Source organism: Varanus komodoensis, unplaced genomic scaffold (assembly GCF_004798865.1).
Source record: "Varanus komodoensis strain SLA01 unplaced genomic scaffold, ASM479886v1 scaffold29_3, whole genome shotgun sequence".
NCBI lineage: Eukaryota > Metazoa > Chordata > Lepidosauria > Squamata > Varanidae > Varanus > Varanus komodoensis.
In genome coordinates, this window is record NW_025335760.1 from 1,731,923 (window position 1) to 1,748,091 (window position 16,169).

Below are 16,169 nucleotides of genomic sequence, written 5' to 3' on the forward strand. Positions count from 1 at the left end.
CTTTGCTTCATGAGGATCCAGAAGCAAAGGCAGTCAGAAGGGGTCTCCCGGGCCATCCAGTCTGACTCGGGGGGGGGGGGGACTTCCAATTCCTGGGAAGGGGTCTGCGTGGGAAGAACAATCCACTTCCGGCACAGTCATCCTGGGTGGGCTCACAGGAGTCCACTGATTCGTCCGAGGTGAGCGAAGCTTCCGGATAGATATGCTCGGGGGCTGCGTCCAGAGGAGACACGCGCCCCCACAGACGTCTCATGGGGCCTGAACACCTTGCCCTGGAGAAGCCTGCAGCCCCAGGACCTGTCGGACAGAGGCAGCCGGCATCCCCAGAAAACGAATAGAGAAGAGCATGGCGGCAGCTTGCCACGGGGGGCAGAAACGGCCTCTCAGTCCCGGGTGTTCGGCTTGGGCGAGCTGGTAGCCACTGCCAATCTCCCGCGAGGTTGACGAACGGGCGGTCAGGGCAGCCACTGTTTGCTCGGGGGAGGCGCAAAGACGAACACTGGGTTTCACCACCGAGCGAGCGCTCTCGCCTCAGTGCAGAGCGAGCCTGCCAGCGACGCGGGTGACAGGAGGATGGAGCTCTTCCCCGGCGGGAGGCCGGTCCTCGGCGGGGCCTTCGGCGTCCTCCTGGCGTTGGTGGGGTCCTGCCTGCTGTTCCTCCACCTCACCTGGAGAAGGAAGTTCGGCAACCTGCCCCCGGGGCCGCCTGCCCTCCCTTTTGTGGGCAATGTGCTCCAGGTGGACATGAGGGAGCTGATCAAGTCCCTGAGAGAGGTAAGCCCCCCGGCACCCTGACAGCCGTGGGGTTCTCCCCGCTTGCTGGGCTGGAACGGCCCCGCTGTGGAAGACACGGCAGTGAACAAAGCTGAACATGGCAGCCATTTTCCGCTGGCGTTACGCTAACCCTGCGCAAGACGAGGCGCAGCTGCCCGGCCGGCCGGGCATGTCCTGCGGTGGCGAATTCAGAGGTGGGCCAGGCGAGGGGCTCTTGTGCCACCCGTGGGGAGGCCAGGCCCAGAACCAGACAGCCCTGCCCGGGGGGGTGGGGGCAGGAGGAACCCCGGAATTTGGGGCAGGGGCCTGGTGTGGCAGCGGGGCAGCAGCTCTGCATGCAGCCCCTGGCCCAGCGGCTCGGCCCGGCTCCTTCAGGCAGCTGAGGCGGAAGAGGCCCTTCTCCTGCTGCACCCCTGGCGATGCCCCCAGCGGCGTGGGCGCCCATCCCCGCCCGAAACTTCCTTCCTAGCAGACTTTTCCTCAGCCAAAGTTTGGCTCAATTGTTCAGAATGTTGTGGGCTCCTCCGGTTTAATTATCACCCCCGTGCCCAACAGCCACACTCCCAATGCCCGAGATCTGGAGTTTTAAGGCCACTTTGCTGGAGGCAGCCAAAGGAAGCGGGTCCCCCCCCCCCCGTGGCAACCCAAGGGGCCCCTCGAAGGGAGGAGGCAGCCCCCTCCCCGTCTGATGTGGCAGTGGCAGCTCTCTTGTGGCCCGCCTGCCCCTAGAGGGCTGGGCCCGCTTGGCCAACGGAGCCGGGCCGTCCCACAGTCCTCTCCCCCACCGCCAGCTCAGCAAGACGTACGGCCCGATGTACACCTTCCACCTGGGCTCGCGGCCCTGCGTGGTCCTCTCCGGCTACCAGGTGCTCAAGGAGGCCCTGATCGACAGGGCGGAGGAGTTCAGCGGCCGAGGAGACTTCCCCGCCGTCCAGATGTGGAGCAAAGGCAACGGTGAGCCCGAGGGGAGGGGCCCCCAGAGCCGTTTTCGGAGAGGAAGAGGTTCTGGGGCTCAGCCCGCCTGGGGCCCTCCCTTGCCACACACCCCAGAGGTGCCAGCGGCCCTCACCACGGCGGTCGCTCAGTCGTGTGGAAAAGGCACTCTGCACGCGTTCAGAGAACCCTAGCCTAATGCATTGTTTCTTCACGTACCCCCAGAAAAGACTTCAGCACTGGCGAGAGCTAAGGTGTTGAGCCCAAGCTCAAATGGGCCCAGCATCCCCGCCAGCAGCGGGGCCACCAGCCCTCTGAGTACCTGGGGCTTTGACCCCCCGCCCGGCTGCCTGGGGGTGGGGGGCCCAGCCACAGCCCCTCCGCGCATCAGGCCCCCGGCCTGGCGGAGAGCTTCGAGGGCGCGCAAGGCATGGCCGGGCTGCTGGGGCAACAAGGGGCTTGGGCGGTGGCCGGGTGCCCGTGCCGCCGGCGCAGACTCACCCCCCCGGCCGCCTCCCCCCCAGGGATCGTGTACGGCACCGGTGAGCGGTGGCGGCAGCTGCGCCGGTTCGCCATCTCCACCCTGAAGAACTTCGGGATGGGCAAGAGGTCCATCGAGCAGCGCATGAAGGAGGAGGCCCAGTTCCTGGTGGCCGAGTTCCGGAAAACCCAAGGTCGGCGGCCCTGGGGGACGGGGCCCTGCTCTCCCCGGGGGGCTGCAGGCCAGAGGGGTGCCGCTTCCCCAAACGGCACAGACCTGTGGAAGCTGTGGAAGCATGGCTGGCCGGCCGTCCCTCGGAGAGAAAAGGCTGTTCTACGGGAGACGGCGCATGATTGGGCCGGCCTGGGGGGGGGGCAGGGAGAGCGCACTGGGGTTCTTGGAGCGCACTGGGGTTCTGCTTCTTCACAGGCAAACCCTTCGACCCCACTTTCTTCCTGAGCTGTGCCGGGTCCAACATCATCTGCTCCCTCGTCTTTGGAGAGCGCTTCGAATACACCGACAAGAAATTCCTCATGTTGCTAGACCTCATCAACAGCAACTGGAAGCTCATGAGCTCCACCTGGGGACAAGTGAGTCCAGCCCAGAGGAGAGGAGAGGGAGGGGCGGGGCGGGGGAGCAAGGGTCTTCAGGTCACGTGTCCCACGGCATGAATTCGGTTTTTCAAAACCTGCCCCATTTTCCACTCCAAGGTCTCCATTGCCCCAATATCAAAGAACCAACTGACGGGCTCGGCTCCAGTGCAGCAGCGTGGCTCTGGAGCCGCTCTCATGACAACCGGCCTCGAAAAGGGCCCGGGCGGGGGGCTTGTGCGCTGGAGGTCGCTCACTTGTGTCCCCCCCCCCCCCGCTCTAGCTGCTCTTCACCTTCCCGAAGATCATGAGGCACGTCCCAGGGCCGCACCAGCAGATCTACAAGAACTACCTGAAGCTGGCGGAGTTTGTGGGGGAGCGGCTGGAGATGAACCGGCAGACGCTGGACCCGAGCGCCCCGCGTGATTTCATCGACTGCTTCCTGACCAAAATCCAGCAGGTACCCGGGGGCCCAGGCGGGCAACGCGTCCGTCCATCCGTCCGCAGGCTCCCCTCTCCGCAGGGGGTGGGGGAGCGCAGCGCCCCGCGCCCACCCCTGCCCCGCCGTGCCCGTGGGCCTGCGGGAAGCAACGCCTCCTCTGCCTCGCCCCCGCCCCCGCCCCCCTGCAGGAGAAGGGCAACCCCGACAGTCACTTCAACGAGGAGACGCTGTCCAAGACCACGGTGAACCTCTTCTTCGCGGGGACGGAGACGGTCAGCTCGACCCTGCGCTACGGGCTGCGCATCCTCCTGCGGCACCCCGAGGTGGAAGGTGAGCCACGGGGCGGGTCACGCGTGGGAGAGCAGGCGGGGGGGACCGTCCCGGCCGCCCTCCCACTGCTGGACAGAACCAGGAGGCGAGGGGTCACGGGGCCCGAGCACACTGCCAGCGGGGTGGGGGACTGGGCAAGATTCGCAACAGCGGTCTTGCAAAGAGCCCTGGGGCAGGATCAGACCCGGGCAGGCAAAGAGCCGCTTCTGGGCGGGCACGGAGGCCGGGCGGGCGCTCCTGCAGGAGCCCCCCAGGCCACGAAGGCACTGCCAGCAGCCGGGAGCAGCCTGGATACCGCAGCGGGGCCCCGTTGGAGGGCCCTCTGGAACCATGCGCCTGCCCCGGATGCCCTGCCCCGAGGGGGAGCCGTCGGTGCGGAATCCCCTACTTTGCCCCCCCCCGAGCCACGGCCCCCGCCCCCGAGCACCTGTGGTCCGTGGGAAGCCTTCCGAACGGCCAGTGCCGCCCCCTGCAGAAAAGCTCCACGAGGAGATAGACCGCGTCATCGGGGTGAACCGGAGCCCCTGCATGGAGGACCGGACGAAGATGCCCTACACAGACGCCGTCATCCACGAGATCCAGCGCTACGCCGACATCGTGCCCATGGGGGTGCCCCACATGCTCACGCGGGACGTCGAGTTCCGCGGGTACACTCTGCCCAAGGTTTGTCAAGAGACACCCCTCCTGTGGGACGGCCATGTGCCCGACCCCGTTCCACACCAGTGGGAGGGCATCCCTCCCGGCCCCCCTCGCCTGTGAGCCTGGAGGCTGCGAGGGCTGAGCGGGGGCGCTCTGTCCATGCTCGAAGCCGCTCCCGTCCATATTATGGCATGGCCAGTCACAGGCGCGAGCTAAGGGCAGCCCTGCGCCGGCCTGGGCCGCCCACTGCTGGCCGACCTGTGCCCGGCGGGCCGCTCACCCGCACCATCCTCTGCCCGCCCCGCCCAGGACCTCAACATCATCCCGCTGCTCTGCACGTCCCAGTTCGACCCGACGCAGTTCAAGAACCCCGATTCCTTCGACCCGACCCACTTCCTGGACGAGAGCGGGCGCTTCAAGAGGAATGACGCCTTCATGGCCTTCTCCGCAGGTGCTGAGGGCGGGCGGGCGGGCGGGGCTGGGGGCAGCGAGCGGTGGTCCTTCGCCCGTGCCGGGGCAGAGAGGCCCGGGGTCCACCCCCCGTGGGGAAGGCGCCCACTCTGCCGCCCGGCGCTTCCCCCGGCCTGCTGCGTGAGGGGCGGCTGCGCTCACCCCGTCCCCCTCCCTCCCTGCCTCTCCCCCTGCAGGCAAGCGCGTGTGCCTGGGCGAAGGCCTGGCAGTCATGGAGCTCTTCCTCTTCCTCACCACCATCCTGCAGAACTTCAGGCTGAAGCCCCTGGCGGAGCCCCAGGACATCGACATCACCCCGGAGTCCACCGGGCTGGGCAGCATCCCGCGCCCCTACCAGTTCTGCCTCCTGCCCCGGTAGCGCGCCTCCTGGCGGCGTGCAGGGCGCGGAGAAGCAGCCTCGGCCAAGGGTGGCAACCTCGGACTCCGGGCTACGAGCCCCCTCCCCAGCCGCCCCCTCTCTCCCGGAGCCGCCTCCCCTCCATGCTCAGGCGGACTGCCGCAGAGGGGCCCGTGCAGCTGCGCCCGGTCCCTCTGGCAGCCTGCTGCTGGCCCTCCCCACGGAGCGCGCCCCCTCCGCGTGGCTCCCCGCCACGGCTGGCACACACGCCCCACAAACCTCTCCGTGCCCAGCCTGCTTGGCCAGCGACCTGCGCTCCCTGCACAGAAGAGCAGGCCTGGCCCCCCCCCGGACGCAAACTGGCCGCGGCCACCTGCCTGCCCGCGGGCCTCTCCTCGTCCGGTGCCCGCTGGACTTGCCGCGGCTGCCGCGGGTTTGGGGCGCAGAACGGGTCTGGCTGCAACCTTCCTGAGCCTTCCCGCTTTCTGCCCCCCCCCGAACCCCACACACTGTTGGCTTTCGAGGGCAAGCTGGGGAGCCCGAGGACCCACCCCTCCTGGCCTGCGAAGCTCCACAAGGGCCAGTGGCGCTGCTGGCGCTGTAGAAACCATTAAAGCCATTAAAGCTTTGCCCTGCACTACGAGCAGTTGCAGCCTGACCTGAGTCGGAGGTGGACGTCCTTCCAGCGGGCGGGATCCACTCGTCCCCGCTGCCTTGGCCAGGGGCCGCGTTCCATGCGCCACAGCCAGACCCAGAACGGCAACTGGGGCCGAACCAGTTGCACCGTGGCAGCCTCCCCTGCAACAAAGCGCCTTTCGGGCGGCCTGCCCCGGCCGACACACAGCCCAGCAGCAAGCCCAGAAATACATGCCGAAGGGCCAGGCTAGGGCAGGGAAAGGTCCCCAGCCAGCAGCCCTTGGCAGCTTCGGCGTTTCCCGAAGAAGAATAAAAACCGGTCAACAAGGAGTGCGCCGCGCACGGGCGATGCGGGCATGGCGGGTGCAGAGCACGATGGTGCAGAGCACTGCGGGCATGGCGGGTTTCCAGGCCTGGGCAAAGCCTGCAACTGGTGCCGAAATGACAGTAAGGACGGCACCAGGTCGGCCTCCCTAGGGAAGCTGCTGCACAGCTGGGGCCACGGCAGGGAAGGCCCCCTCCCAGGCAGACACCCCTTTCACTCCCTGGGTGGGACCGTTACACGGTCGCGGAGGGTGAATACCGCACACGCACACGGTCAGCCTTCTGGCAACCTGGGCCCACATCATCAAGGATCTCCAGGGTTAAAGCACCAGCGCTTCGAACCGCTCCCGGCTTTAATGAACTTGAGCGGGCACAGTCAGCATGGCCCGGGACGCGGCTGCAGCCGTGCTGGGCAGGGGCCGGCACAGGCGGGCAGCTGCGGCCGCTCTGCCACCCTGGGCCCTGGCCGAGGCGGAGCGCAGGAGAGGTGGCCAGCGCCTCCTCGCCCTGCCGGCGATCGCCTTGTCCCTGGAAGTAGCCTCCAGCCGGCCACGGTCGAAAGGAGCGGTCGGGGTGCAGAATGCGGGACGGCGCCCAGCTGCACGGTTGCCGTCTGTGCCGCACGCCGGCCGCATCGCTGGCCGGCCGCCTGGGCCACAAGCCAGAGCCCGCCGGGAGGGTGCCCGAGCGAGGCTTTGGCAGTGCCGGCCAGCTCCCACTTCTGCGGTGCTGGCACGAAGCCCCAGCGCTGATGAAACCCAGGCCCTGATTTTGCAAGAAGGGCCAAGGTCAGCACCCTTTCACGAGGGGAAGTTTAGCAGCAAATCTTCAGAGCAAGGTCTGCTGATATTGCAAGGGAGGAGAGGAATGCCGGGGGGGTGGCTGGCATCATCCCAGTGTGCCGCCAGGAAGGGCTTGTGGCTGTCTTCTGGGCAGGATAGGGTGCCAGTGCCAGGGCAGGCCAGGATGGGTCTCCCTGAAAGCCGTTCGCTGGCAGAGGAGAAGCACCGCAGAAGGCGAAGGCTCGGCTCACGCCGAATCGCACCGCCATCGCCCGCAGTGGGCCATCTGGGCGTCTTCATCACTGCGGGCGCCACTTTCCCGGCCGGGTTCGGCACGTTGTATGGAAAGACTGGGACCGGGGTTCCCCTCAGAGAAGCTGGGGTGCAGCGGCACTGGGTCCCCAGCAGGCCAGGCCACACGCACCGGCACGGCAGACCTGCTGCAGAGGAAAGCCACGTGGGCTCCCCGCTTGCCGAGAGACACGCGCAGCCCCAGCCGGCGCCCCCGGAGACAGGAGGCCCACGGGGCGACTTCCCCTCGCTCGCCCCACGTCCCACGCGCGTCCTGTGTGCCTCCGTGGCTCGGGCTGCAGGGCCGTCGCACACATGCATGAACACGAGCTCTCAGAAGATCGTGTATCGTTTCACACAGAATAAGATCCGGGTTTTCCGGGCTCTTCCTGGGTGCCACGCTGTGATTCGGTGGCCTTTCCACTCATTATGCTCTGTTTTAACTGCTCGGTTCCCGCCTGGGCTCCGCTTGGAGGGCCCCCGAGAGGGATCCGCTGTGCTGCAGGCCTTCCCTGGCGGCCTCCGCCCAGGCCGTCATCACAGAGCGCAGGGCTTGAGGGTGCCCTGCGGTTTCTTTGGCCGCCTGGCATTCCCGGCCAGGGGTCATCTAAGCTCTTCTGAACGGCCGAGTCTTCGTGGCCTTGCCAGGACCTGCTGTTCAGGATGGCGGCTCCCGTGGGGCGACACCGGCCCGTTCCCGGGAGCAGAAGGCCCCCCGAAAGCCGCAATGGCCAGGGCGGTTCCACGCAGCGCGGCCCCTCCTGGGGGCAGAACTTCCGCGAGGCCCCGTCCACAGTAGCGCCGGCGTGCGTGCAGGCCGCAGAGGCTGTGGAAGAGCAGCCCCGGGCAGGATCCGTCCCTTCCTCTCGGGGGCTGCGGCTGCCGTGGCGGAGCGCTGCCACGGAAGAGCCGCACGGCCCTCTCAGCACCGCGCGGACGGCCCTGCCGCCAGAGGCGGATCCCCCCGCCGGTCCCTCGAGCGGCTGAGGTCAGTCTCCTCCAGCCGTGGCAGCTCCGGTCGGTCGCACCCAGCAGCGTCTCGGAAGCAGCGGGCGGGCTTCGTGCTCTGCCGTCTGGGAGGGAGGCCCAGCAGGGCCGGCTGGCCGCGCTGCTTGAACGCACGGTCTCCGGCCGGCGGGTCGGCCTCGAGAGCGGCTACTGGGGCCTCTCCTGTGACTGGCGTCGCCTCCGCCTGGCCACCCCACAGCCAAGATCCCGCGAGGAGGCCGCCCCCTGCACCCGGCTGAGCTCAGAGCGTGAGGACCGTGCGCAGAAAGGCCGGCCGTGGCCCCTGCGCCCCGCAGTTCTGGCAGCCCAAGGCACCCGAGCAAGGGCGCGAAGGTGGCCGAAATAAGGCAGAGCGCCCTGGGGCTCCGGCGAGTGCACCGGTGTGCCCGGCTGCAGCCGCGAGCACCGGCCGTGCCGCATGGGCTCTCGCGCGATTCCAGGCCAGGGGAAGGCCAGAGGCCTGGGCGGGAGGCAGGGGGAGTCTGGCTGCAGGCTCAGCTCCCAGCAACTGCATTCCAAACAGACGCTCCCCTGCATCTGGACTGTGTAAACACCCCAGGCCTCCCCTTGCGGATCCCGACATGTAAACACGGAGTCCGGGCAGGGTGGGAGGGAGGGAGGGAGGGCAGCTCGCGCCCGGCACATTTGCAGGCCTGTGCTGGGCGGCTCCACAGCACCTGTGCAGGATCAGGGCCCCTCCAGCCGCCTGGGACGGAAGGGAGCCAGCCGAGCCCACACGCTCCGGGGCCAAGGCCAGAGCGGGGCGGGGGGAGCGCGCGAGGGCCCTATTTAGCCCCTGCGGTCCGGGCCGGGGCCTCCCACTCGGCTGCTGCTCCCTGGCGCCCATGGACCTCGGCGCGGCTGCCCCCCTGGCCTTGCTCCTGCTGGCCTGCCTGGCCTGCCTGGCGTTGTACCTCAATGGGAAGCAGGGCGGGAGGGGCGGGAAGGGCAGGCTGCCGCCCGGCCCCACACCACTGCCGCTGCTGGGCAACCTCCTACAGCTGGACCCCAACGAAATGCACCGATCTCTGGAGAAGGTGAGAGCGGGGAGCTGCCCGGGCTGGGGGCTGCCGGGGGGCGGGAGTCCCTGGCTGCACTCACGCCGGCGGAGGGTCCTCTCGCACTGGGCCAGCCGCGCCCCCTGAGCCGTGCTGCCTCACGGGCTGTTGCGAAGGCCAAATGAAGAGGAGGAGAGGCTTGTGAGCTATGGCTCGGGATCCTAGCAAGAAGAAGAAAGGCAGGAGGCCAACGGAGCAGCGGCAAAGCGAAGGTTTAATGCGCAAGGAGAGATGCAACATGGCGGGCGGCGAGCACACTGCCCCGGGAATTGGGAATCAGCAGGTCCTCGGGGGCCTGGAGACCGACGGGTGCGGGGGCCGGCCGGCTGCTCCGGGATCCATCCCAAAGCCGGGTGCCGCTGCAGAGCAGGCCCTCTCCTTGGTGGCCCCGCTTTTGCGGGCACTCCCAGAGGAGAGGGGCCCCGGCCTGTGTCCGTGAGAGCGCAGCCGGGCTCGCCGGGCTGCTGGGAGCGCCGGGCGAGGAGGCCGCTGGGAAGCCCTGCCAGCCCACCGCCTCCTCCCCCCCCCCCCCCCCCCCCCCCCCGGCAGCTCGGCGAGAGGTTCGGGCCGGTCTACACCGTCCACCTGGGCTCGCTGCCCTGCGTGGTCCTCTGCGGCTACCAGGCGGTGCGGGAGGCCCTGGTGGAGCAGGCGGACGACTTCAGCGGCCGCGGGGACTTCCCCGTGTTCCACCGCTTCACCCGCGGCAATGGTAAGGCGCTCCCCGTCCCCCGCTTCCGGTCCGGAGCCGGAGCCGCGCCGGAGGCAGCCGGCCTCCCTTTCCTCCTGGGAGGGCACTGGAGGGAAGGCACAAGCCCTGCTCCGAGGGGCGGGGGGCCGCCGGGGCCGGGGTCCCCGCGAAGCCTCCCCCCCCAGGGCTGAGGCCGGCACTGCAGAGGGGAACGAAGGCGGGCGGGGGCCTGAGGAGGGTCTCTCCTTCCGGAGGCATCGCCTTCTCCAACGGGGAGAAGTGGAAGACGCTGCGCCGCTTTGCGCTGCACGCGCTGAAGAACTTCGGGATGGGGAGGAGAAGCATCGAGGTCCGGATCCAGGAGGAGGCCCAGTGCCTGGTCCAGGAGTTCCGGAAGACTGGGGGTGAGTGCCCGGCCGGGGCCCATGAGGGGTGCAGGGGCCGAGGAGGGCTGGGCGGAGGCGTGGGGGCAAGGGCCGGGCGGGGGCAGCCCCTCCGAGCTGGGGCAGGGGCGCCGCTGACAGGCGAGGCGGGACGGGACGGGACGGGACGGGACGGGGCAGGGCAGGGGTTCCCCAATCCCCGGAGGGCCCGAGCAGCCGACCCCTGCGGGAGCCCGCTCCCCCCGCAGAGCACGGCGCTCCCGTTGCAGGGGCACCCTTCAACCCCCTGGACCTCGTCTGCCGCGCCGTCTCCAACGTCATCTGTGCCGTGGTGTTCGGCCGCCGCTTCGACTACGAGGACGCCGCCTTCCTCGTCCTGCTCAACCACCTGAACGACAACTTCAGGATCATGAGCTCCGCCTGGGGAGAGGCAAGCGGGACGGGGGGGGGGGGGGGGCAGGATGGCCGGGCCACCCTTCCCCGGCAGAGGAGCTGCCTGCCGCGGTGCAGGGGGGCTTCTCTGGGGCGCAGAGGGGTGGGGAGCCCCCGTTCATCCTCGCTGGCCTGCCTGCCTCCCTCCGTGTGCAGTCAGGCAGAAGAGGATGGGGGGGCTGTAACGGGGCTGCATTTCCTGCAGTGAGGAAGAAGATGGGAGACGGCGGGGGGGGGGGCGAGGGGAAAAGGGACAGAATCCCCGGCAAACTGCTTGGAACAGGGCAGAGCAAGGGCGCCGTGAGCCGCCGGCTGTGCCTGGTGGCCCCTCTCCCTGCAGACCCTTCCCCGCTCAAGTCGAGCTGGCTTCTCCGAAGGCCAGCGGGGCAGCCCCCCCCCCCGGTGCGGCAGCTGCCCCGCTGTACTGGGTGAGCTTCGCGGGCAGGGCCGCTCGCTGCCGCTCCGCTCCGTCACTGCCCGCATTTCGCCCTGCCCTCGCTGCGTGGCGGCTGCTGCCCCCTTTTGCTCCGAGGAGGAGGAGGACAAAGTGCCGGGGAGGGCGAGGAGCCCCCACCCGGGAGCCGGCCAGGGGTCTCCAGGGCACGGGCAGATCACTCTTGCCGGGCTGCCATGAACGCGGCACGAAGGCCGTGCGGCCTCCTTCGGGTCCTGCCCGGCGGCTTGAGTTCACGCAGGGGCGAGGCTGGCAGAGGGCGGCTGGGCGTCAGACCGCCCAGATTAGCTTCCGAGGGCGTTTTGCCCCCGTGTGCAGCCCTGCGGTGCAGCTTGGCTGCCTCCTGGGGAAGCCTGGGGCCCTGCCGGTCGGATCCGGAGGTTGCGGGGTGCGTGCCTCTCGGGGGCAGGTGTGGGCCGCATCTGCGAGGACGACCCTGTGGCTGCGCCTCCTGACCCGCCCCTTTCCTTTCCCAGCTCTACAACATTTTCCCGCGCCTCATGGACTTCTTGCCGGGGCCTCATCACCAGATCTTCCGGAACTTCGAGAAACTGCGCCAGTTCATCGCTGAGCGCATCCGCCAGCACCAGAGGGACCTGAACCCCCGCGAGCCGCAGGACTTCATCGACTGCTTCCTCGTCCGCATGGAGCAGGTGCGCCCCTGCCCGGCCACGGAGGCTCCCCCCCAGGGGGCACCGCCCGCCAGAGGCCCCGTCCAGCATCGCTCCTGCCCAGTCCTGACGCTCAGGAGGGCTCAGGGGAGTCGGCCAGGGAGGCGGCAGAGGCCGCCCCAGGCCTGCCCTCCGGCCCTGCTCGCCCCCAGGGGCTCTTCCCAGGGAGACCACGCCTGCGGGGGCCCAGCCCACCTTCCCGCGCAGTCGGCTCCCGCTCCCCCACGCTTGCCGGCAGGACGGCCGGGATGCTGTGGTCGTGGCAGTGCCAGGGACCGCAGGGGCCAGGTGGGCGCTGCATCCGGGGCCATGTGGGGGGGAGACCCAGAAAAGACTTTGCACGCGCACACACATGCGCACACGCCCACAGGTGGATCAGAGGCCGGCCTGCCTGCACAGCAGCCACCCGCTTGAACAGGGTGCTTGGAGCGGAGGAGGTGGCACGTTTCTGTGTGGGGCTGACCCAGGACCGGGCAGTCTGCCCACCCGCAGCATCCCTGCCGGCCGCCATTTCCGGCGGCTCTCCCTGTTGGAGGCAGGGAACTGGGGAGAGAGGGCGGCTGTGCGGCGGTGGGGAACATCACAGGCCTGAAGGGCAGCAGAACACCCGCGACAGAGCAAACCCTGCGCCATATTAGCTGGGCCCCCGGTCTTCACCGTGGGGCCACGGCGGCCATTCATGGGGTCCCGAACCGCCAGGCCAGCGCTCTCCGCACCAGCAAGGGGGCTGCGAGGGCTGGACCGGGGGCACCCCTGGCCCAGCCCGAAAGAAGGAAGGGGCCCAATCCGTCCCGTCTGCATTGCCTCCTGCTTAGGAGAAGCAGGACCCCCTGAGCCACTTCCACATGGAGACCCTGGTGATGACCACCCACAACCTGTTCTTCGGGGGCACCGAGACGACCAGCACCACCCTGCGCTACAGTTTCCTGATCCTCATGAAACACCCCGAGGTGGCAGGTGAGGGGGCAGCCAGGGGCGCGGGGCGCGTCTCCCCAGGAGCTGGCAGTACCGGCGCTCTGTGACGGGCGGGCGCCCTTGCAGCGGTCCGAATGGAGCGGGAGGGCGGTCCTGCCTCACGACGGCACGGCTGCAGCCGCCTGAGTGGCCCGGCACCTCGACCCACAGTGGGGGCCGGGCTCTCGGGCCGGTTCCGGGCTAGGGAGGCGCCGGGAGGAAGCAGGGCCCGCCGGGGCTGCACCCTCCCTCACCCCCCGCCCCGCAGCTCGAGTCCACGAGGAGATCGACCGCGTGATCGGGCCCGAGCGCACGCCCTGCCTGGCCGACCGCAAGCACATGCCGTACACGGACGCCGTGCTCTACGAGGTCCAGCGCTTCATCTCCATCCTGCCCATGGGGCTGCCCCGTGCCGTGACGCGGGACACCCCCTTCAGGGGCTACCTGCTGCCCAAGGTGAGGGATCCCCGGCCCAGCGGCCCGACCTGCCTGCCTTCCGCCCAGGGCTCCCAGCAGAGCCGGCACTTGTGTGAGCGGAGAGCCGAACAGCCACAAGGGCCTCGCGGGGCGGGGGGGCACAGGAAGGCCCTGGCGAGCCTGGGGGGGCTTGCGGGGGGGGGGGGGCGGTGCTCCTCCCCCTACAGCTGTGGTGGCAAACCTATGGCAAGCATGAGGGTTAGGAAAACGGGGCGTCCTGGTGCGATTCTGATGGTTGGAATGAGTTTAGAAGGGGCAGAAAGGATGAGCTGCGCAGAAAAAACTCCTCAAGGAGGGCTTTTTCAAATTCACCCTATTTCCAATGGAACTTTACCCCTCTATTAGGGTGAGGGGGGGTGCACCAGGGTAGGGTCAGGGCAGTGATGGTGAACCTACGGCACGTGTGCCACAGGGGCACGCAGAGCCCTCTCTGTCGGCACACAAGCCGAGTTGCCCCAGCATCGCCCCAGCAGCCGAGCATCGGATAGCAGCGCACACGGGGGCCATGCGCATGGTTGGAAAGGAGGGACGGCGCCAGGCGATGACGTCACGGGCCACGACTCATTAGCCGCGACTCGTCCAAGTTCACTGCCAAGTTTATACATACATTTGCTTGGACTGGCTGTGGGTTGTTTTTTCTCAACTAAAACCTCGGTTTTCAGGCTTTATTGCAGAGTTTGCGATAAGTAAGTGGGTTTTGGGATGCCGTTTGGGCACTCGGTCTCTCAAAGTTTCGCCACCCCCGCCCTAGAGGAGGCCCTGGCTCGCTAGGCTGGCTGCCAGCCACCTCGGCCCAAAAGGCGTGGCGGCTTGGGGCCTCCCCTGGACCAGCACCCTCTGCCCAGCCAGCCAGGGAGTTCCCGGGGTGGGACTGGACCCCCGGCGGAGTGTGCGGGCAGCAGCTGCCACGCTCCCGCTGGCTCCCTTCCGCGCTGGGGGTGCTTCCTTCCTTCCCCCTGCCCCCCGGAACCGTGACGGCTCCCCTTCCCTCTCCACAGGGCACCAACGTCATCCCCTTACTGAGCTCCGTCCACTACGATCCCAGCCAGTTCAAGGATCCGACTTCCTTCAACCCAGCCAACTTCCTGGGCGAAAACAACGAGTTCCGAAGCAGCGATGCTTTCATGCCCTTCGCCCCAGGTAACAGTGGGGGTCCCAGCGCGCGGCTCAGCGCCGCCCCGAATTTTTATTTTATTTTATTTTAATTTATATATATATATATATCCTGCCTTTTTCCTGCAAAGGGCTCAAGGCAGCTGACATCATCCATCTTATCCCCGCAACAAGGCACTGAATGGGGGCTTTGCTGCCTAAAATCTGGCAAGAGCCTGCTGGCGGCAGCACACTCCGGGGGGGGGCGGGGGGGGCAGGAGCTGAACGACTCGGGGAAGCGCGCAGACGAGCGCCTCCGTGAGCCCCACGGGGAAGGCAAGAGAGGTGGAGCGAGGCATGTGCAGGGGGCAGATTTTTTTCGGGGGGGGCCTTGCGCATGGAAGCCAAAGGTTTCTTGGCGTCCTCAGAAGGCAGCTTCCGACATCCCATGAGCATTAACTCCAGATAGGCGCACAATGGCCTCCCCCCCCCCCCGCATGCCCAGAGAAGCCCAACTTCACGAGGCCAGCCTCCTTTCGGGAAAAATGCCCAAAGGGCACCTGCAGAACCCCATAGCGGAGCCCTCCCCAAGCTGAGAGGGACCTGGGCTCGCCTGGGGGTGATGCCCCCCAGGCACGGCCCCACGGCGGGGGGGGGGAGGCTGCCCAGCCGTGGGGGGGCGCTGGGGACATTGCCCTTCGCGCCCGTTCCACCGCCGTGCCTCGGCACCGAAAGCCGGTTCTCCGGGCAGCTCCAAGCCTCGGGCTTGACGGGCTGCCAAGGGATGCCAATAATTGGGGAAAAGGGGGCGCCTCCCGATGGACGACCCAGCTCTCCGGCCGCCTGTCCTCTGCTCCTCACCCCCAGGGAAGCGCATCTGCCTGGGAGCCGGCCTGGCCCGCATGGAGCTCTTCCTCTTCCTCGTCACCATCCTGCAGCGCTTCACGCTGCGGCCGCTGGTCAGCCCCGCGGAGATTGACCTGACCCCGCAGAGCACCGGCCTGGGCAACGTGCCGCGCCCGTTCCAGCTCCGGCTCCTTCCCCGCTAGCGCTCGCCAGCCCAGCAGCCCCTGGCTGGGACCCTGCCTCACCGCCCCTCCGGCCAGCAGCGCTCCCGGCGCTCGGCGGGGTGTCCCGCCCGCCCGCCCGCCGGCCTGCCGCCCGCCCAGCCCCACTCGCCCACGGCCGCCGGTCTGCTGTGCCGCCGAGCCTGCGCATCCCCGCTTGGCAGCCCCGGTCGACTTCACCCCCCACCTCAGGGCCCAGGGCCTCTCTTGCCGCCGAGCACCTCCCGGCCAAAGCCTGCTTTATGCCACCCCTCGGGAAAGCCCCACATCACCAGCTCTCCTCTCTGCAGCCGCCGCCCCCTTCTGGCTCCCGCTGCTCGCTTCCGACCGAGCCGGCCTGCTCCTTGTTCCCGTGGGAACGCGCCCGCTTAGCCCTTCAGGAGCCCCATCCTGACACGGGGCCCGAGGGCTGGCAGCCACCGGCCGGCCTTGCACTTCCACGGCAGGGCGGGCAGGTGCTTCTCCGTTCCCGGGCACCCAGGGCTTGCAGAAGGGCAGAAAAGGTGCAAGACGCCGACCAGGGCCTGATCCGCCTGCCTGGGCTGGAGGATTTTGCCCGAAAGGGACGCGGCTACGGCACGCCCCCTTCACTGCCAAAGAGCCGCACGCAGCTTTGCCTGCTCTTGACCGCTCTCCTTTGGGCAGCTGTCCGCGACAAGGGCCGCTTGCGCGGCGCCTTCTCGGTGTCCCTCTTTGGCAGGGCGCGCATGCCAGGACACCGATGGAGCGAGGCGCTTCGTTTCAGACTCTTGCGCAAGACCAGGGGACCAATAAAAATGCAATTCATGTAAATCACAGTGTGGTGTGTGTTTTCCACCATTAGAAGAAAACGGAACCCACGCACTGGTTTGA

At 68.4% G+C, this 16,169-nt stretch overlaps 2 protein-coding genes across 4 annotated transcripts; both read left to right on the forward strand.

The window, feature by feature from the left end:
- The first annotated feature begins 518 nt into the window (after window positions 1–518).
- On the forward strand, window positions 519–15,321 carry LOC123026208 (cytochrome P450 2F3-like). Its single transcript, XM_044435542.1, has 10 exons — window positions 519–774; window positions 1,566–1,728; window positions 2,232–2,381; window positions 2,618–2,778; window positions 3,062–3,238; window positions 3,409–3,550; window positions 4,026–4,213; window positions 4,499–4,640; window positions 4,837–5,022; window positions 15,242–15,321. The coding sequence occupies exons 1-9, from the start codon at window positions 574–576 to the stop codon at window positions 5,016–5,018; spliced, it is 1,506 nt and encodes a 501-aa protein (XP_044291477.1). The 5' UTR covers window positions 519–573; the 3' UTR covers window positions 5,019–5,022; window positions 15,242–15,321.
- LOC123026209 (cytochrome P450 2F5-like) lies at window positions 8,884–15,425 on the forward strand. 3 transcript variants are annotated; one of them, XM_044435545.1, is made up of 9 exons: window positions 8,884–9,075; window positions 9,646–9,808; window positions 10,042–10,191; window positions 10,440–10,600; window positions 11,533–11,709; window positions 12,543–12,684; window positions 12,950–13,137; window positions 14,157–14,298; window positions 15,118–15,425. In XM_044435545.1, the coding sequence occupies exons 1-9, from the start codon at window positions 8,884–8,886 to the stop codon at window positions 15,297–15,299; spliced, it is 1,497 nt and encodes a 498-aa protein (XP_044291480.1). In that variant the 3' UTR covers window positions 15,300–15,425. The 3 variants fall into 3 exon arrangements, with proteins under 3 accessions (XP_044291480.1, XP_044291479.1, XP_044291481.1); XM_044435544.1 differs by having other exon boundaries at window positions 9,646–9,782; window positions 9,995–10,191; XM_044435546.1 differs by lacking the exon at window positions 11,533–11,709.
- Window positions 15,426–16,169: the final 744 nt, after the last annotated feature.